The sequence below is a fragment of the Rhyacophila brunnea genome, unplaced genomic scaffold (assembly GCF_057557595.1).
Source record: "Rhyacophila brunnea isolate RB1 unplaced genomic scaffold, BYU_Rbru_1.0 scaffold_6, whole genome shotgun sequence".
Classification (NCBI taxonomy): domain Eukaryota; kingdom Metazoa; phylum Arthropoda; class Insecta; order Trichoptera; family Rhyacophilidae; genus Rhyacophila; species Rhyacophila brunnea.
Window position 1 is genome coordinate 23,945,581 of NW_028233276.1, and position 22,646 is coordinate 23,968,226.

General features: G+C 34.9%; 1 protein-coding gene across 1 annotated transcript; it reads right to left on the reverse strand.

Annotated features, from left to right (window-relative positions):
- Positions 1-1,216: 1,216 nt before the first annotated feature.
- On the reverse strand, positions 1,217-21,988 carry Nmdar1 (glutamate ionotropic receptor NMDA type subunit 1). The gene is made up of 16 exons (XM_085956252.1): positions 21,805-21,988; positions 20,902-21,046; positions 20,006-20,128; positions 18,347-18,618; positions 17,776-17,928; positions 14,556-14,729; positions 13,334-13,595; positions 12,413-12,635; positions 11,811-11,975; positions 11,582-11,706; positions 10,721-10,955; positions 10,173-10,321; positions 8,617-8,774; positions 8,271-8,443; positions 6,108-6,361; positions 1,217-1,648 (listed from the first exon to the last, which is right to left on the reverse strand). Exons 1-16 carry the CDS (start codon positions 21,810-21,812, stop codon positions 1,466-1,468), a joined length of 2,802 nt encoding a protein of 933 aa, XP_085812378.1. The 5' UTR covers positions 21,813-21,988; the 3' UTR covers positions 1,217-1,465.
- Positions 21,989-22,646: the final 658 nt, after the last annotated feature.

The window sequence follows — 22,646 nt, forward strand, 5'->3', positions numbered from 1 at the left end:
TTTGCACCACAATAATATTAACACAAATTTAATAAGTATAGGACAATATCAGTTGACAAGATAAATTCTAAAAATTTGACACACATTTGATAACAGCAATAAATTATATTAAATAGATAGGTAGGTACAACCAGAGTTTCTATTTGGCTAGGCATCATCATGTTTGTATGAATACATTTTTCATGCCTGGGATTCAAGTTTTCTCTTTATATACATTTTTTGTAAATCTCTTCAAAAATTATTAATTAAATTGGAGTTTCATTCTATCATTTAGTCTGTGCCATATTTAGGGATGTCATATTGAAAGAAAATGTATTGATACTTAAAATTATTGCAATCATAACAAAAGAAAATATCAATACTTGTTTAAAACATGTATCCCTAGACAAAGTTCTAACAATTGAGAATCAGTCGATCTCGTCTCAACTTATTTATTATTGTAAACTTTATTCAGATTATGTCGAATATTAAGCTGACACTAGACATACGTGACCAAAATACAAATCAAGGCATGTATGTGATGTCAGATAAAATATTTAATAGCAATGGTTTTAAATGTCACTAATCAGCTAGATAAAGAGGCGTTTGACAATACAATACACAAATGATCATATTTATTGATCTCCCTCTCGTCAAATAGTGTTACAAATCAACCTTAAAGCATGATCTAATGGAATTTAAAATTGTATTAAAAAATTGAGCCTTTAAAACATGTTTCATAGGCTTGGCAAATGGGAGATTATATTGTAAAGATGTGTTATTAAAATAATGTAATTAAATTTTTAATTATCCGGATACAGATTATCCTTATAAGATTTCACACTGATATTTGATAATCATTGAAAGATTCTTAAAAACAAACAAACATCACAGGTTTTCCTAATATTATAGTATTATAAAATGAAATAATCATTAATGGTATGGAAGATTATTGATACTCCTCCTCCCTATCATTAGTCTGGGTAACCGAGAGTATATTGTAAATAGTATAAATAATAATAAAAATATAGAGAGGTGAATACTGCAAGATCTTATTTCGGCCATTATTTTATTTTATAATATTATTCACTATGCACACTATAAAACTTATAATCAATTACTTAATAGTTTTTCTGTAAGTAGTTATATAGTTCAAAACGTTACCCAAGCGCCTATAAAAAAATAAATAGAAATATTCTTCATATTGGAATAATTATAAATAAACGTGTTATATTTTGAGTTACAAAACATTTCTTAAAATTTGGCATTATTTGATTTTTTTGAAAACCAAAATTGATCAACATTACAATTAATACTTAACTAAATTTTAGTCTCGGCGACATTACATTATTTGGCAATGAGTATTTTGAACGATCAAATATTAAATTAAGTTCTTTGGCCATTGGGATTTAGAATAGTAGTGTTTCGGTGTAGTATACCTATATAGACACGGATAATTATTATTGAGCGTAGTGGATCAATAAATTTAAACAATAAGATGTGAGACATCGGGAGTGTAGGCGGGCGGAAGGCGAGGCAGGGCGGGGAGGGGGGCGCGGCGAGCTCTGGCTACCCCTTCCAGGGATCCGCTCACGGTCCTCGGCTCCCCTACCCCGTTGGCCGGTCGACGACCCCCCGCCGCAAGCGATGCTCTCAGGGTTTTGCGTTTCTGAAACATTATACCACAATAATTTCACCACGAATAGCATCTGTCAAAGATTAGATGAGAATGACAATGATGGAGTCAAATATACTACTGAGAAATTAATTGCTTGGATCGGTGAGAGATGAGATAATCAACAGAAAGCAAATTTAGCATTCAGCAGCAAAAGCAGCATACAATTATTATAATATTCATTGTTATGTATCTGGTTCGGTCAAAAGAGCTAAGTGATTAACAGTCTTTTTTTGGGGTTAGTTTAATATATTAATGATTATTGGGGGGCAATTTCTATAATAATGAATGAGTTTCTATACGTATTGCGAGACAAACAATTATGACTTCTCATCTCTGTTCAACTGCAATCATAGTGATACACCCCTGTTACAGGCGGGCTTCTCCCGGTGTAAAATAATCATTTAGTAGCTCAAGTCGAAACGTAACCCTGACCTCTAGAAACGGCTTCATAAAACATCTAATCTGATTCCTTGCTCAACCACGTAAGTATTTTTTTTTTAATTTAAAAAGTAAAAATGATGATGGATGAAAGAGATAATTTTAAGACTAAATTTATGGATTTAAATATAATAAATTTTGCCGCGCATTGTGCGTGAAATCCTCGCGCGCCGGCGCCAGGGTCAGGCTCGTGATTCGCCGAATCAAAGATCACGCGATAAAATTTGGCCAATCACGAGAGTCCTTTTTTTGCTGGATGGCGTCGGTACGAGGAATTTAAAAAGAAAGAAAAAAGGAGGTGAGTAAGCGTCCCCTTTCCGATAGGTGCGGACCTGACGACTACAACTGTAAAAATCCCAAATATAATTTGTAAAACTAGAAAATGTAAAATATAAACAATATCACGTTACGAGCACGAAGGACTGTGTTTTATTTACACTCCAACCGTTTGAATTTCTTTTTTTGTGAATCCGGGGTTCGATGGACACCTGAGCTAGCCGCTGGAACCCCGGGGATCTCAATGGCGCCCTTGGCAACGTGAAGCTCGAAGAATCGCATGGATTCTTCCGAACCCGCGAACGCTAAATAAAAGTTTATGATCCAGGAGCCGGAACAACCAAGAAATGGTTAACTAAGAAGTGGACTCCGACGTAACCCTTATCGAAGAAGAAGTGCTGTCTCCAACATCAAACCGGGAGAGCCCTCTGGTGTTCGAAGACAGTCCACATACGGAGCTGACCGCGCCTAGCGTCGTGCTGGAGACCGTAGCACCGGCGCGTCTCCAGTACGACGAATGGCTGCACAAATCCCACCTATGGAGACCAGACGCATCATCGACGGTATCCAGCGAGGAGGGCTCGTAGAGGCCACGGCCCACTCACGATGAAAAACGGCGAGCAAAATGCCGATTTTCCTAGGGTATCACTAACATGTCGTGTACCCTAGTCGACCACGGGATGTTCGGTGAGGAGAGAAAAAGGAAACGCGAGGCTAGGGAGCCTCACAAGAGGGCTGAGAAGGCGCGCAAGCTGAGATGAATCGAAGAAGCTGTACGGGCGCAGGCTCGACCACGAGGAGATGAAGCAGGACCAGTCGCCAACCCTCTAGTCAAGGGTGAACGCCGAGTTGCTGTTGGAAGTTTCAGTGTAAACAGTGTAGTTAAAAGTGAAGATAATAATCGTAAATATCCGGAAATTCTTCTAATTACGGATAAAAAGTTAATTAAGGACCAACTTTCTGAGCCTTGTAATCTTAAGTTCATTAGTACGAAAAATGTACATTCTAGTTTTAAAAATAACACTTCGCAAAGTGACGCCAATTCTTTCCGTTCAAATAAAGTAAATATGAATGAATTCGAAAACATTAACATTGAAAATCGCAAACAATTTTATAAACGGGAAAGAGGATATTCTACAGTAGCGCGAAACCTGTTTCAAAGTTACGCCGTGTTAATAATTTGAATCCAAAGAGAAACGAGGAAAATAGTATACGACCGTCACTATTATTTCTTTACAAATTACCAATCGTAAATTTAACACAGCGAAAACGGAACGGGAATAATAAGGCATCACTCGACGAAAGTTGTTATGTTAAATTTTAATAATACGTTAAAATTAGGTATACGATGATGAAAGTAGAGATTGTATGCTTGTGATAAAAAAAAAAATAATAATAATAAAACGTGAGAGGCACCGCAAATCGGCGCGGCGCGCCTTTGGAACAGGATGTCGGGCGCGTAAAACGAAACAACAATTTTTTTTTAAATAAAATGGGTTTCACTAAAAATAAAGTTAATTACACAGTTTTAAGTGTACTGATTCAGAAATAAATATAATGAGAGGGTGGAATATTTCAATTTTTAATATCAATGTGATTTATACAGTCAATACAATGTTGCAAAATAATTATGGGTATTAGGGTAAAATATTAAATGTGATAGTAAGTACCATAAGTACAATGGGAAGATTTTATATAAAATTAGTAGCTATTTAATGTATGGGGTAGGAGTAATTAATAAAGTAAACTCGAATAAATTTAAAGTACAGGAAGTCTAATGAACGAATAAATTACTAAAGAAAGAAAAAGAATAAATACAGATGAAGACAATTTGGAAGCACAAAGGGAGCCACCTCTCGAAGTAAGCGCATCCAAAGGCAGCGTAGCCGAAAATTCATGATACCAAAGCTTGATGGTGTGGAGAGTGCGCACTCTCCTTTCTCGCGCAGGTTCATGGAGAGACTAGGGACGTGACGCCTGAAAGATATCGTGAAACAACAAGAGGTACTTCCGAAGTGTAACCATCTATAAAAAAAAAAAAGAAAGGGAAAAGGATACTTATTGTAAACATCCATCCTATTACCTGTGGGAGAGCCGTGCCGCCGTCAACGAGCCTGGCCGTTGTACCGCTATACGATGCCTTGCCCGCAGTAATAGGAACAGATGGAGACACAGTACCTGTCCATCTATGAGGTGATACTCCAGAGACCAGCAGATCAGTGGAAAACTTTCCACAGAAAGATATCCGCTGCTCGGAACGAGCCTGGCTCAATAGTAACGCCACTACCACGCCCTGGTTGCAAAGGCAGACGACGCCAAACGAGGTACGCTCCTATTGCACCAGAAGAAGAAAAACGTAACACGAAACTATAATTCCGAACGAGGGCCAAACGTCTACAAATGTAGCCTCTCGGAATACAAAAAAACTGGACAGCCCAAGAGTCGAAGACTATAGCTCCACGACCCCTCCGCTGACTAGTATAAAAGAACGAGGAGAATAACAAAAACATTACGAAAACAAAATAAACGCACGACATTACAGGAGAAAAATAAAATAATAATAAATTATGACAAATGATAATAAGAAAGGAAAATAAACCAAACTCTGACTTATTCAGGAGCATTGCTTTGAGCAGGAAAATAGTAATTAAAATAAATATAGAAACAATACGTAAAGTTAGTTGTTTTTTTTTTTGTTAGAATAGTTAGATTGTAGTTGAATTTTTTTTATATAAACTGTTATCATGCCATGTATTTAACGGATGAACAAGGAATTGGATGGGTGGCCGATGAGATCAAGGCGTACCTTTCGACTTTAATCCAGATGGGGCGAATGATACACCCCTGTTACAGGCGGGCTTCTCCCGGTGTAAAATAATCATTTAGTAGCTCAAGTCGAAACGTAACCCTGACCTCTAGAAACGGCTTCATAAAACATCTAATCTGATTCCTTGCTCAACCACGTAAGTATTTTTTTTTTAATTTAAAAAGTAAAAATGATGATGGATGAAAGAGATAATTTTAAGACTAAATTTATGGATTTAAATATAATAAATTTTGCCGCGCATTGTGCGTGAAATCCTCGCGCGCCGGCGCCAGGGTCAGGCTCGTGATTCGCCGAATCAAAGATCACGCGATAAAATTTGGCCAATCACGAGAGTCCTTTTTTTGCTGGATGGCGTCGGTACGAGGAATTTAAAAAGAAAGAAAAAAGGAGGTGAGTAAGCGTCCCCTTTCCGATAGGTACGGACCTGACGACTACAACTGTAAAAATCCCAAATATAATTTGTAAAACTAGAAAATGTAAAATATAAACAATATCACGTTACGAGCACGAAGGACTGTGTTTTATTTACACTCCAACCGTTTGAATTTCTTTTTTTGTGAATCCGGGGTTCGATGGACTCCTGAGCTAGCCGCTGGAACCCCGGGGATCTCAATAGACACAGTTGTGCCATTCAAAATAATTAAGTATGCTTTTAGTTCATTTTGAGGTTTTTTAAAATTATGTTTTTTCTATAATAAAGGATCTCACATTCTTAAAACTTATATATTCAAGCACACAGTGCAAATAAAAAAATATATTTGAAATGCACATTCCATTCACACGAATGTTACATCACCGTGTCCGGTTAACATCTATACACCACATGACTGACCGACCAGTACATATCTGGGCAAAGCGAAAGCTGTTGCAATGCTGCGACATAATCAATAACATCCTCATAGTGCTTACTTCGACTTGACCACGCCATTTATCGGCGGCATGCCTGGCCAGTTCCAGTCGTTTCTGTTTCTTAATTTGGTGTTTCTTGTAAGCCATTTCGATGACGATCAGCAAGACGCCTCCGGCTATTCCAGCCGCCACGAGTATGAATACGCCCGCCATGTTCTTCAAGCCCAGAGTATTCGGAGTCTTCTCGAATTGCTCACACTGCTGGACGTTGCCTTGAAGGATCCACTGATTATCGAGCGACTCCATAAAACCACCTGTAACCCACATTCATATAATGGACATATTTAAAAAATATCATATTGTGTCCACTAACTCATTTAGTGCTAACAACACGACTAGTTGGCCATTAGATATAATTAACATGAGAATTAAATGTGGTAATTAAAAAGTAATTAACTGGTCAGCGGTAAATGTATTAATTTCACTGTATTTTTCCTATTTTTTCAGTCTATTGATAGTATATTAAAAAAAACAGGTTAGCTTTTAAGGATATTTATGTATTTTTTGAAGCTCATTAAATTCTGCTTTTTTACATACCTATCCAACATGTTTACTACAGACTTATATTTTCCATCTACTAGACTGATTAAAAAAATACTTTCAATGTGCAATAACTTACTATAATATAGCAGTCACCCTATGGCCTATAGAGTGCTAACTAATCTTGTCTGTTCATTAACCAAGTTATATTGAATGAGTACAAGTAACATAAGTAATACCTGAGTTAGGAGCAGTTTTTACATCAGTTTATACCTATTTATTAGTAGGTGTATGTAACTGCTTTGTATGAAAAGTTATAATGATTTTATGCACATGATTACACTCCATGAACTTATAACTTATGTATAAAACGACATATTATTATGTAATTTGAATATTTTTAAATATTCTTGTCCTCCTTCAAACACTAAAAATATTAATTACATATCATAAAGAAATATCGATAAGTCCATAATATATAACGTCACGCTGGGGGGAAGGGGGTCTGATAAAATGTGATGATTTATGATGAAGGAGAGGGGGTCAGAGAAAATGTGACATCACAAAGTAAACAAATATGTATATTGTATAATATGACGTAATATAGACAGGGTGGTAAAAGGTTATGTGACGAAATGTGACGATGGGCGGGGTTAAAAATAGCCAAAATCGTGTGACGTCATAATATATGGACGGTGCGGACAAAAGATCTTAATTTAATGTTAAAAATAATTAAGCGTATTTAATGGCGTTGACTTATAAGTCAACATCTCTAGTGTTTAGAATTTACAAAGTCGGTTAACTCCATTTCATTTTTAACATGGAACATGTTTTACTAATGATCTCTGACGCAAAAGCGTTACGAAAAATAGATGTAGAATAACTATAGACGTGCAGCCCGCCCACGGCCTGCGCCCTGTCCCGATTACTTACGCGCGCCGATTATTTTCATTTTACATTTAGTAGCCTACATTCTGTGCGACGTATTGTTCGTCTGTTATTATTACTTCTTTAGTTTTATTATTGTAATTGTAATAATTTTAGCCGTCAGGGTTTAAGTAACCATCATCTGAGGGGCCCAGGGGGGCGGGCCTTCCCCCCCCCCCACACCGCGAGGCGCAATCATCTGAGGGGTCCAGGGGGGTGAAGCCCCCCCGCAAATCGCAAAGCGCTGAGTTTTTTTTAAATTATCATTTCGATATGTTATTGAATAGGTACACCTTATTAAAGCGTCAATTACATTGAGCTTCTTTACGAGCTGTTTATTGGCGAATTTAAAAGCGGGCGATTCAGCTACTGCGATTTGATGATTACACATAAAACTTTCCATTCGCTGAGAAGCCACAAGCCAGCGACTATTTTGACGGAAAGTAGTTCGTTTTTTTACCGGGAGGTTGGTACTGCGCTCTACTGCGCAGATGCAGTAGGCCCACATGCCGGCGTGTAGCGTGTAAAGTTGACCAGCTTTCAACTTTTCTCGGTAGAGTGTTTACAACCTGCTTATTAGCTTATTCGATGATTACACTGGGCGACTTTACAGGCAGATTGTAAATTCGCCAATAAACAGCTCGTAAAGAAGCTCAATGTAATTGAGGCTTTAACACTATGTAAATTGTATTCTAAAACGAATTCACAGTTTATAAACAAACAATGAAATTAACAATTTAATATTGACTTTCTTACTTTCATGAAAGTCGAGTATTGCTAACGTAACAGAATCGGCCCACGGCGACCCTCTCTGCAATCCAACCCCGTAACCAGATCTCCCAAAGAGTTCACCGGCTGTCACCAACTCGCAATCTTGGGCCGCCTCGAACTCCAAGCGAGAGGAATCCCAAATGAACGCCATAAGTTTTCTGGAATTCAAATTGGATATTAATTTTTACTACTGTAAATTGTCAAGATATTAAATATTCATTGTTTTGATGATATACTTATAAGATTTCTGTGCTTCCAAATAAAAAGGTTGTGTTAAATAAAATATAGATTGATTAATGTGACTGTATTTAGAGTTGGTATCTATACTAACCCAATTTTAACATCACGGATTGCATCTTCAGCTGTTGCATAGTTATTAGCTTCCATTGTACGGTACATGTTTGATAATTCAACTTGTCTACGGAAGTACATGTCGACGGCTGAACCTCGTACTGTAGCACAAGTCAAATTTTCCATTGTATTCCTTAACTGCGAAAAGATATAATTTTACATATTGTAAAATAAACCTTACCAATCAACAATTTATCACAGCTTATAAAAATAACGTAAGTGCAAGAGATTTACTATGGCATTCTCAATACCACGCACACCAGTGGCGAAGAGTGGAGGTGGGCTGTTAAGATCTGCCATATATAGTGCACACTAAACTTTGTCAGTCATACGTATTTGTATTCATTGAAATAAGACTACAATTTACAAATGGTGATGGTTAGTTTTAACATTCAATTAAACCCTGCGAATTGTGCAAATTAATGTGCGTGTTGGGCTGGACCTGGGGGTGTTGGGCTGGACCTGAGGACCTTGCTTGCACATCTCCTTTAGTGTAGCACTACAAATAATGTTTTAAATTTCAATGTCTGTATGTGTGAATAGCTTTTATTTATAATAACTCCTTGATCCCTCTTCAGAACTTCATAATTTTAAGAATACAAAATACATCTTGTCTTGTGAAAGGATTAGTGTAAAAGCATTGACATTTAACAATAAATTTAAAATGATATACCGTATAACCTCGTTTTTACGTGCCCGGAATTCACGTTTTCCCGGCAATTACATGTAATTTTTTCAGTCTAACCAAAGGAAAGCTTTGTCAGTGCAAGAGAAAAGGAACATTCTCGAAAAAGTGAATAAAAACATAGAAACATAAAATTTAAATGTTCTTTTTTTCAATACCCCCCCCCCCTTTTACATTCCCACATTTACCCTCCAATTAGGTTTTTTTTCAGTCCCTTAAAAATGTAAAATAGGGGTTATACTGTATTTACATATTGTCGGTGTTTTGTAAAAGGGGCGAATCAACCATTTTGGCGAAATCGAGATTTTAATGAAAAAACAATATGTACCTCATTAACTTTGTTGTTTAAAACGGGAAATTTGTATCTCCACAGGAAAGTATTTATGATTATTATATTAGAACAAAATTTAGCCTTGAACATGTGGAGATGCAATTTATTCTAGTGTGCACAGGGCTCGAAATGAACCGGAGCGCCGTTCCAGTTCATGAAATTCCTAAAGTTATCACTCCGCCCCATGCAAAAAATATTCTGACTGTTTGAGCTAGATAGGCCATACATTATAATTAGATAACTATGTTAATATTTTTGAAAAATTATCGAGCGTCCGGTTTTAAAATTTTCCATTTCAAGCGCTGAGTGTGCAGCAACTATGGAGGGCGAATGTGATTGTTGTTACAGTTTCTATTCGAAAATGCATACACATCAAGTCTATTGCATTGCTTTCTCTAGTACGGAGCCACTATGTCTTGTTTTCTGTGAAAACTATCGAACTTCACACTAAAGTGGTATGTTTATAAGCAAGAATATCTTATGTCTAATTTAATAAAAATTAATATAATATTTTGCATACTCGAGCATCATTGATTCCAGTCAACTTAGTTTTAGGTCTCTCCAACACGAGGAAAGCAGCAAGGTTGGCAGTGTATGAAGCAACAATGATCATAGCGAAACCGGCCCACACCATTCCTAACACACGTGCTGAGAAACTTCGGGGAGTGCCTGTAATCAGATATATTTCCATGATATAATGTAAACCACCATAATATTATGAAGTGTGTGAATCTCAATGGACTCTGTAGTTCATCAACTCCATAACTTATTAATATAGTATTTGGCTCTCCTTAGCACATATTGAAAATCGTGGTCATAAATCAAAATCGGGCAGAATGTTGCAATTGTCTTCCATGCGCAGAAACAAAGACATTCCAATTGCCGGCACAGTGATGTCACATGGCTAGCCGAAACGAATGCAGTTTCTGTACACGTGCTGATGCGACATTCTACCATTTTTCTACGGCAGATACAGGGTTAGGATAAACTCTACTGTGGAGCTCCATGGAGACTTACAACCAAAAATGATCATTTACCGTTGTTTACGTACTGTTACATATAACATACCTTCCCCAATACCACTATTGAGTAAGACTCCCCAAGCAAACCAGATGGCACTGGACAGATTCAAAGCGTCCTCTTCGGTGCCATCAGTGTTGGCCACCTTGAAACGACCAAAGGGAGAGAAGCGGTCCAGCAGGTAGAGCACCAGCGCCACCACGTGCACCGAAACCATCACCAGGATCCACAGTGTGTTAGAGAATGGTTGCAAGAAAGACACCAGCGTTGATGACCTCGATGGCTGCAAGTATACAATTTCCAATGAATAACTATTTCCGATCCCATTCAATAATATATAGCGATATTATAAACAAATTTATTGATTTTATAGAATTGTTCGCATTCTGCTAAAAATATACAAATTGTTGATATTGTTATACTGCTAACAAGGGAGATTGAAAGTAGCGAAGTTACTTTAATATTATGGAGGTTCAAAAGTTTTGTTCTATATTTAAAAATACATATTTTCAGACTGGCAATATTAATTTATGTCAATACACACTTTTTTTTTCTTAATTATGTATGGCTATTGGGATAGTTTTTATTGGTTTTATAATTCGTTAATTGAAAAGTATCTATTCTTGCTATTAATTACTGTCATATTTAATTCTGAGCCCTGGTTATTTGAATAAACTGCTTTTTTTTGCACATAACTTTATTATAATATTCTTTTTTAATTCGTTCTACAAACCGGTATTGACCTTATCCCAAACACACATTGAAAAACAACAAGTGAATTTGCCAGGCGTGGGAGTCGAATCCATGACCCTAGGCTTCTGAAGCGGACATTTTACCACTCGGCCACGGTTGGCACTACTATAATATTGTTATGAAACATAGTATTCTCAAAGATTATGAAATACAAACTTTTTTCTCCAAAATTGTAATTCCTTGATATTTGAATGGTTTGCTGAATTCAATGAACTCGGCCCTCTCTGGATTGATTGTTAAAGGAGCCACAATCATGTCTGCCCGTTCATTCACCAGTTCTCCTGAAAAGTGAATCGAGAAAACATGCTTTCGTCACTGTTTCCTTTATTTTAAAATGAAATATTATATATCTTATTCAAACAAACTCCAACATTAATTGCATTACCTATTAGGCCAGTCCATTCCTTTTTAGCCCCTGCTGCGGATGCATTCTTCATGATATAATTTCCAAATTGACCGTCAGGTGATAATGCCACATGATATGTGAAGTTAATCGTTCGAGATAGTTCTCTCAGAAGATCTATACAATAACCTTTGCAGCAGTACATATCTGAAAAATCAAGATAAATACCATTCATTTTTCAGTATATTTTCCAAGCTTTCATTTTATTTACTTCTTCCAAATGGAAGATAGATATCTTTGATTCATAGAGAAAGACCATATACCAAAATGGAACCAATGGGATAATATTTGTTACAACAACAAAAGTAAGTAGATATAATAATAATATTATGTATGCTTTTGAGGTTGTTCCAAATAAATTGCATATGTTCAACAATGTATTATTGAGTGCTTTCTCAACTAATCTTTTATCCATTTGCTCAACCTATCAGATCCATGCTCTGAATTTAAAGATGCATATTATTTTTAAAAAAATATTACATTTCTGAAAAATAGGATTGGAACCGGCACCCAACGGATTTATTACTGCTAGTGACAAATTAAGTGTAGGTAATGGAATCTGGAAATTTCCGATGCCAACATACCTGTTTCGTCATTGCTGGAATTGAAATGTGGGCACGGTATTTCATTGTGTGAGCAATGCTCTCCATCATCGGGATTTATTCTTCGAGCGTAGACAAAGGGTTTTTCTTCGATGGTCAACACTTTCAGATGAGTAGGAATCATAAATCCTTCAGGTTTCGAGCTGCTCTTTCCCATCCACACAATTTTTGACTCATTTAAGTATAACTTCATTTTTGTTATATCCTAAAAAATCCAAACATTTGAACATCTAAAAAACTCCTCCAATATATTACAAACTTATCGCACGCCCACCAAGACAAATATTTTAAACTTCAATAAAAACTTTAAATAACAATGATTAAATTTAGAATAATCGTTCACTCAATGTCTTTATATTTGATTGTATATAATAGTAATAACAGTCATAATTCATTTGATGTTCATTGCGATCGGTCAGATTAATTGTATATGGTTGTTGATTTTGGTTGCTATGGTTTTCTACTCTGCCTGTCGCCGGTGTTGCCACGAAAAAATATTTATTTATTTTAATCAAAGTTGAAGAAAACTTTCAATGAAGTCCTAAAATTATTTATGTAATTGAAGCTCAAAAAATAAATACTAGGGCTAATGATTTAATTAGTTGCAAGTCATCGTTTAAATGCCGTTATAATGCTAATTTTTTTCTGTTCTCTATTGGGATTAATTAAAACATTCAAGAATTAAATTGAATTAGTATTCTGCACCTACTTACTATTTCTCGGGAATGACACATATATTTGTATACTTCAACTAGCAGATAATATATCCGGTGTTATAGTAAAAATTAACCAAACTCAAAACAGTTTTCATTGGTGGAAATGTATGTAATATAATATTATTGCTGAATTAGGTCAGAATAATTCTTTCCAGACAGAACAAAAGATAGACGAAAAGATACATACAGTGGAGAAATAGTATTTCCCAACGGCCGGCTGATCATCAGGTGAACGAACGTTCACAACTTCGTACTCGGCAAAAATCCTGTCACCGTTATCATCAAATGCGACTTTTCCTGTGGCTCCTTTCAGTATTTCTTGTTTCTTGATGTATTCAAAAAGCGTTTTCCCTGTTTCCCAAATAGAACCGGAATTATCACAGTCCTGTGGTGCCTCGTGGATTTCTTCTGTTTGATTCATCTCCCTTATGGCGGATGCAAGAACGTATCTAAAATGATATTTTTCAAACCGATTACTGAACTGTTGGCAATCAATGGATTTAACGTAACTTTATAAGCATAGTCAGTCCTTGAAGAATGTGGTTTTATGCAGGGCTCGAAATGACCGGAGCGCACCGGAGCGCCGTTCCGGTTTGTGAAATCGGTAAAGTTATCGCTCCGTCTCGTGGAAAAAAAAGGAACGTCTCTCTTACCATAAGACAAAAAATCTAACACGCTTTAACAGCTAATTTTTATAAAATACATGTAAAATTTGATAACTATGTTAATATCTTCGTTAAATTATCGAGCGCTCCGGTTCGTAAACTTTTCCACTTCGAGCGCTGGTTTTATGTACATGTGCGAGCTGGTGAAATCACCTTATTTCAATTGTGTATATATAATAAAAAGCTTTTACATACTATCTATTATAATGTTTACGGTGAAGTGAGAAATAGCATAAAAAAGAGTCTACCAGCGACGGTCTTGTTCTTCTGGTATAAACGTTTTGTTTGAAACTCGGCTTAAATAATTTCATATGAAAAATAAAATAATACGGTAAATATGTCATTATTTAAAATATAAGTACTAAGTGATACTAAAAAAATACTACACTGTTTAAAGCAAATGGACACATGTGAAAAAGGTAGATACTTATTAATAATATGTTAATCACTAAAATATTGAAGAAAAAACCAAAATCAACTTCAACTCCCGTAAGTATGACTGTCCATATTATGTATATACACTTTTTTCAGATACCAATTGCATACCTCACGCCAACAGCTACCCTTCGATACTGGTATATAGTACAATGCAATCTGGTTCATCTCTAAAAAATAACAGTTTGGTTGACCATAAATAAGCTGGTATATTTTATTTAATTTTATCAATTTATATACTTATGGTAACACATATTACAATTTTTTTCATTATTATTTTAATCATTATTATCCTGTGGGTGCACTCACATGCTGTCTTGGATGTGCGCCTGTTCGCTGGTCGCGTTCACAAGTCGAAGCCCCAGCAATCCAGCAGGGACATTTTTTGCAGCGAGGGCTTGCTCAGTTACCAACCAAACGAAACCAGCTTCTGTCATATTCAAACCGGCCGCATCTCGGAATATTACCTCTGCATCATTTTTACTGGAAATAATAAGTAACGAAAATATAATATGGTGGCATTACTGCCATTAAAGAAAGAAATGGTTCCAAGTTCCAAGTATCTTAAAAGTTCCCAGATATTATTAAAGTTTTTAATTATAATGTATTTTTAAAATGAAGACATTTTTTATTTAATATGAAAATACATAATTAGGAACAACCTCAAAAACGTACATACATAATAGTATTATGTATTATAGAATAACTTTGGTTATAAAAATAAATCGCATTATGGATAGTGAGGTTTATCAATTAAACCAGTACTTCTCGAACTGGGGGGGGGCGGCCCCCTACGGGGCCCTGGAGCTTTTGCCAGGGAGCAGCGAAATATTTTAGTATTTGAAAAAAAATATAATAAAAACATAATCACTGGACAATACCTAATACAAATCAGTTAAAATCGTGAGGTGGAATTTTCACACGATCACAATAGGTACTTTATCCGATATGGATAAGTAATCCACTAATATTTATAAATTACTAGCTGAAGTACCCGGCTTCGCACAGGGTCGCTTCGTGGTTATATTTATCTTAGATATTTGAAAAATAATAAGAGGAAATTATTTTTTTAATATTAAAATATCTGTGTAATACAATATGGCAATATGAAAATAATTCTAATAGGAGTAAAGGTCAAACATAGGAACACTAAATTAAAATCGAATCCAAAATATGAAAACGTTATTAATGTTATTAATATGTAGTAAAAAAAAATCAAAATTGGATGGAACAAACAAACAACAAACTTTGTATGTTATATAATAATAATTTAGAAACCTTCGCAGGTGTGCGCACACAATTGACAAAAGTTTCATCGCAATCGGATGAATGGTATAGGAACGCATACGAATAATAGTAGAAGAAGATGATTTTCTAATTCTGAAATCTTCGTGGGCATGCGCATGACAACTCACCAAAGTTTCATTGCAATCGGATTAATGGTATAGGAACGCATACGAATAGAAGAAGAAGAAGATAGTTGTACTAATTCAAAAACCTTTGCGGGCGTGCGCACAACAACTGGTCAAAATTTCATCGCAATCGGATGAATGGCATAAGAACGCATTCGAATAGAAGAATAAGATGATGGTTGTACTAATTCAGAAACCTTCGCAGGCGTGCGCACAACAACTCACCAAAGTTTCATTGCAATCGGATGAATGGTATAGGAACGCATACGAATAGAAGAAGAAGAAGATGGTTGTACTAATTCAGAACTCTTTGCGGGCGTGCTCACAACAACTGGTCAAAATTTCATCGCAATAGGATGAATGGTATAAGAACGCATACAAATAGAAGAAGATAGAATAGAAGAAAAAGAAAATAGTTGTAACAATTCAGAAACCTTTGCGGCGTGAGCACAACACTTGATCAAAATTTCATTGCAATCGGATGAATGGTATAGGAACGCATACGAATAGAAGATAGAATAGAAGAAGAAGATGGTTGTACTAATTCAGAAACCTTCGCGGGTGTTGGCACAATTACTGATGAAAATTTTATTGCAATCGGATGAATAGAATAGAAACGAATACGAATAGAAGAATATAGAATAGAAGAAGAAGAAGATAGTTGTACTAATTCAAAAACCATTGCGGGTGTTACCACAACAACTGACGAAGGTTTCATCGCAATCGGATGAATGGTATAGGGACCATACGAATAAAAGAAGATAAAATGAAGAAGAAGAAGAAGAAGATGGTTGTGCTAATTCAGAAACCTTCGCGGGTGTTGGCACAATTACTGACGAAAATTTTATTGCAATCGGATGAATGGAATAGTAACGCATACGAATAGAAGAATATAGAATAGAAGAAGAAGAAGAAGATGGTTGTATTAATTCAAAAACCATTGCGGGTGTTACCACAACAACTGACGAAGGTTTCATTGCAATCGGATGAATGGTATAGGGACCATACGAATAAAAGAAGATAGAATGAAGAAGAAGAAAAGGATGATGATTTTTCTAATTTAGAAACCTTCATGGGTGTGCATACAACCACTTACTAAAATTTCATTGCAATCGGATGAATGGTATAGGAACCATACGAATAAAAAAAAATATAATGAAGAAGAAGAAGAAGGTGATGATTTTTCTAATTCAGAAACCTTCATGGGTATGCATACAACCACTTACCAAAATTTCATTGCAATCAGATGAATGGTATAGGAACCATACGAATAAAAGAAAATATAATGAAGAAGAAGAAGAAGATGATGATTTTTCTAATTCAGAAACCTTCATGGGTGTGCATACAACCACTTACCAAAATTTCATTGCAATCGGATGAATGGTATAGGAACGCATAAGGGACAGACACACAGACAGACAGACATTCATTTTTATATATTAGTATAGCCTATACTCTTCCCGCAAGTGCAAGCAATAAGTTCACAAAGTTTTATCGCAATCGGATGAACGGTATGGCTGCGCATTAAATACGAACAAACAAACACACAAATATTAATTTTTATATATTAGATTTAGATTTTTTAGTTAAACAAAATAATATACAAAATTTATATTGACCTAATTGCGACAACATACCTATGCGAAATAGCATTTTCATCATTACTTGTAATAAAAAAATAAACACAGGTGTCTTTCGACAGAGACTTTCTAGCAAACCCTGCCAATTAGCATTTGAAACATTGTACAGGGTATTGATTTATTATGTAAAAATATGCAATCACACCCCTCTCATTAAATTGTTTTAGTAGGCTGTAGGCTGATAAAGTTTGGAGACATCCAAAACATTCGTTCAATTCATTCAAAACAAACGTCTATTCTGGTTTCTTGCATGGGATCGAACGCACATTGAAAAACAACAAGATTTTTTTCTTAGTTACTATCTCAAACCCTCCACACACAGCTTCATAGACGACAGCTGCTGCTCTACCAAGTCGGTAATATTATAATAGTAATATATTAAAGTTCAGTGTAAAAGATGCGTAAACCTTGTCAAGAATTTATTTTCAATAACTTAATAAACAATTTGGTTTACAATAATATCAGCTGTATCCTCACTTTGCATACATGAGGTAGACTCTGGCCTGCGCTCCTTTCAGGTCTTGAAGTTGATCGGTGAAACTATCCAAGCCCGGCTCGAATTCAATTACCGATTCGACCATTACTTTTATTTCAACATCATCCTCCAAGCTTTGAGATGTTGTTTGGAATCTAAAATCAGAAATTGCCATCCTACATACCTACCTAATTTAATTATTTTCGATATTTTGGTTTTTTCACTAAGTATATTAAAATAATTTGTGTTTTCAGTTTTTTGATTATTGTATATTGAAGTTAAAAAATAATAAAATATTTACAGATTTAAGAATTTACTTGGCAGAATTTAATTTTACAAATAATAATATTAAATAATTTATATATAAATTGATTTTTTAGTAAGTTGTTAACTAATCCAGTTGACACGCCATTATTAAAACTGTCAGACATAATATTAGCAAATAATCTTATTAAAATGAAAATATATTTTTGACCAATAATATTTCTCTAATATTAACAATAATTATTCGTGAATAATTAATATTTTTAACTGAATCATCATAAAATAAAATATATGAACATAATATCTTACCTTCCAAGTAAAGCCCTTCCATCGGTATCCGAACTATGAATAAAAATTACTTTCATGTAATTCAAATGCTTGAGCAGTTCCACCCAGACATCGGCTTGGTGAGAATACGGCGGCACAGTCCTCAGAAATGAGACGTGGATATTCTTATCGGAAAATGCTGAGTCTCTTGAAGATATTCCAATGACAGGGATATGATAAAAGCCGCTCGTGTAGGAGACCGCTGCCGGGGACAGTTCGCCCGTCAGAGGATGAGACACCACAACTGCATATACCTCGAATAATTAACAAAAATAAATGTAAATTTATTTGAATTTAATTTATAACCGAATGCCTGTATAAAGCCAAGCATAGATGGCACTGTACAACATCAAACTACTATTTCTCAATAATCGCAAATTATTCCTTCTCTTCATTTACGCAAGCGCTATAAGTGGACATATTTACTAGACTCATCCATAATCTTAATTCGATTTCAAAAACAAAGTCTAAATACATAAACTCTCCCGCTAAGCCAATATAAAATCTTGAGTGTAAGGCCGCAGGGGTGGGCATGTAGACATGTTTCATAGACATAATATAGTATAGTAAAGGGATTTTTCAACATGCTGTCTTCAAATAAAACAATTTGTTTGAAAAAGGGTCACTCGGGTCGGGTTACCACACAAAATTATGGGACAAACATTTTTTAAATATTTTTCTATTAGAGGTCTAACTTCTTCATTCATTTTAGAGTGATAACACCATCTTTAGGTACCTATAATTATTGTATGACAACATCTTCTTGGCTAAGCTTCTAGGCGCTGCTGTCTACTAAATGGGAGGAGCTTATTAGTTTATAATGGAATTCCGGGTAAAAATGGGCGGAGCATGTTAGTTCACAGTATTAACACGTAGCCAAAAAGATGTTGTCGTACAATAGTTGGATCGCAATAATTTGCGATGTTATTTTTTTATCTCCATAAAATACAGAAATTAAAACATCAATTTTGATAAGCTAAATTCAGCTTCACTATTGAACAGATCCAATGGGATGGATGAATGACTAACCATTCCTCTTAAAAACCCTGTTAATATAATTTCATGTGTGTGGAAGGGGTTGAAATGGTACATGTTGAAGCAATCTGCATTATCATAATATCACTAAATTGGTTGACAGACAAACTATGCCGATTCTCAAAAGCATTCTTATTACCTACCACGTCATGACATGACCTAATATTTTGTACGTTTAAACGTCTAAAAGTGGCTAAACTTTGTGTTAGTTATATTCCATTTGTATAGTTTAAGAAGATTTGTTAATTCTTTTCATGCCATATCTCTGTGCTACGTTTACATGGCAATGAAGTGCTGAGCTCAAACTAGTTTGTGATTTTTGAGCCAGAAAGTAAACCTTCTGTCGGGGCTCACTTACCAGAAAAATTCGAAGATTCAAATTCAAATAAGAAGATGGAAAAAATTGTACTGCTCAGGATGTCATATCACGTGGGTAAAGTATGCTAGTTTTCTTGGCTTATTTGACAGAAGATTGTTGTTATACATACTAGAAAGCATTGTGCCGCTGTATAAAATAGAAGACAATAATTGAAGAACTGTATGTTACTAATTACAATTGTGGAAAATATTACATAACATATAAGGCAACAATATGAATTTCCTTACCCTTTTAGCAATCAAATCCTTGCAAACATTAAGCGCTGTTCTTATTGGGTTGGGGTCCATAAGGATTGCAAAATCATAATAGGTGACACCACGGTGAACATATTTTTGTTCAAAATTTAATTTCTGAAATTACCAATATTAACTTAATATACATATTATATTATATAAAATTCTTTAACCATCATTATAATCCGGTGTGGAACTTGTTTGCCTCCCAAAGGCAACCTTTTCTGGTAAGTAATAATTAGTTTTAGAAGACCATAGAATCATTTATTACGCGCGAGTTTTGGAAGTTGTTAGGTGCATTTCTAAATGTATCTGAAACCATTGACTCATAGACTTGGATGACATAGTTACTGACTTTGCAATAAAAAAGGCCAGGAAAGTTTTTTTTAATTTTAATGGTAAAAATTTATGATAAAAAGTTTTTTTTTTTTTCGACTATGTCCGATCTTGATAGGATCATATGGGCCTCCATAGAGTGGAGGTTTGTACTGACAGATTTTGTTTTTTACGAGAAATGGATGTCAGCCATTTCCTCAACCTATTAGGTCCATACCCTGACACACACAAATTGAAAAACAATATGTGTACTTGCCAGACCCAGGGTTCGAACCTGGGACCCACGGTTTTATAGTCCAACGCTTAAGCCGCGCAGCCACCGTGGGTGGTTAAAAGTATGTGTATATTAAATAAATACTAAGGAAAATTATTTTGTTAACATTATGGCGCTACCTAGGGCCGGCATTTTATCTAGGGACGTCACTGACCATAGACACCACAATTTGTATGTAAATTGTGTTCATGGTCCTGGTAAAGATATTTTGAAAAAATAGTATAGTCCACTTGTCTTGTTTAGTTTTAATGTTAAAATAAAATTATCTTTTTGTACTTACTGAAATAGTGTCTCTGAAGTAAAATGTGGAGTCATTGTTGGAGAGAACGCCACCAATATTGTAATAGTCTGGATTACCAGCTGACACCGAAGTGAAACAAATAATGTATAAAAACATAAAAGATGCCCCAAAACTGCATTTTGACCTAAAACAGAGACCTTTATGGTGATTTTGTTCCATAGGATTAAACTAGGTACACAATATCATAAAATTATAATCATCATCTCGAAAACTATCAATCTACCGCTGGATGAAGGTTTCTCCATGCTGCCCAGATGTTGGATAAAATTATCCTGTAATGTATGCCATGTATTTTTCATAAACAATTTTTAGGTATTTATTTTTTAGATAAAACGGTTTCAAATACGTACCTAAATTATTTGATGAATATAGTAAATATTTTCAAAAGCCGAAGGAAAATATATATAATTTACAAAAAAATGCTATTAGAGGGAAAGTTACATTGACAGCCTTTTTACATGGATTGCGTGGGTTCAACTTCAGGGTATCAGAAATGGGCAGACTGGGACTATTCCACTGTGAGGTAAAATGGAGTGCCAATTCACCATATCGATACCTAGGTATGTAATATGACATGTATAATATAATATTCGTCAAATTATTGCAAATTGGAAAAGATTTAATAGTACCTATCATATACAAAACCAGTGAATACATGTTTTCTAAAATTATAATAATATTATAATTTTTGAAAATGATAAATAATATTTTCAATTTATTTACTTACTTGAAATTTAATTATGTATCGCTTGTTATGTTCAGAAAGAATAAAAGCATGATCGCATGCATGTAATTAAGTTTAAATCACTTTTTGTCCTTTTACGTAGGTTTTTTTTCTTTGAGAATTTTCGCGAAAAATTGATAATATTCATATGGTCTTACCTAGACATTTTGCTCCTTCACTAAGATGTATCCGGCTTTTTTAGACACTATGATTTACCAAAAATATGTTTGTAAGTAGCATTATGAAGCCATAATATCTATATTCTTATAATGTGAGATGACATTAAATATTGTCTGAAAGAAATTAAATAAATAATGAAAATGACACGGGTTGCGCTGATCTGGTTGCAATTCGCGCAGCTGAAAAATGGGCGGGACGGTCAATCTTCAGAATATGGCAACATTCGACGGTTTCTATAGCAACAGTTCTCCACTCCAGCCTCCTATCGATTAAAAGGTTGTCAGTTTTTAAAACTGGTATGCTATCTGCTTCATTTGATGACGGACGTTCTCTATTATTTTAATATTTAGGTACATAATCAATAATTATTAATGCCGTACCATACTTTGTAAACCATATTATACAATATTAGTAAACTAATATTTATTATCTAGATAGGTACCTACGTGTTTGAGACAAAAATTATTAAATGCAATGTGTTTTACGTTGCTTTCATTTAGGTACGCTATTGATAATAAAATATATTTTTGTACAATATGGTGTAAAATTTTGTATCACTATTCATTTTTAATAGAAACATTCAACCAAATAGTTGACAAAATATAATAATTAGTGGTGCTATTTGCTACCGAAGAATATTCTTTGCTAGCAATACCAAACGATATATTTCTTTTCATTCAAAGCATATAAGTTGGTATTATAGCTACAGACTCTTTCTATCGCTTACAAAATATTATTTTCTATCTCATATTGTACTCAAAATAATTTAAATAAGAAACGAAACAGATTGTCATTTATTTTGTCAAACTCGAAAATATTT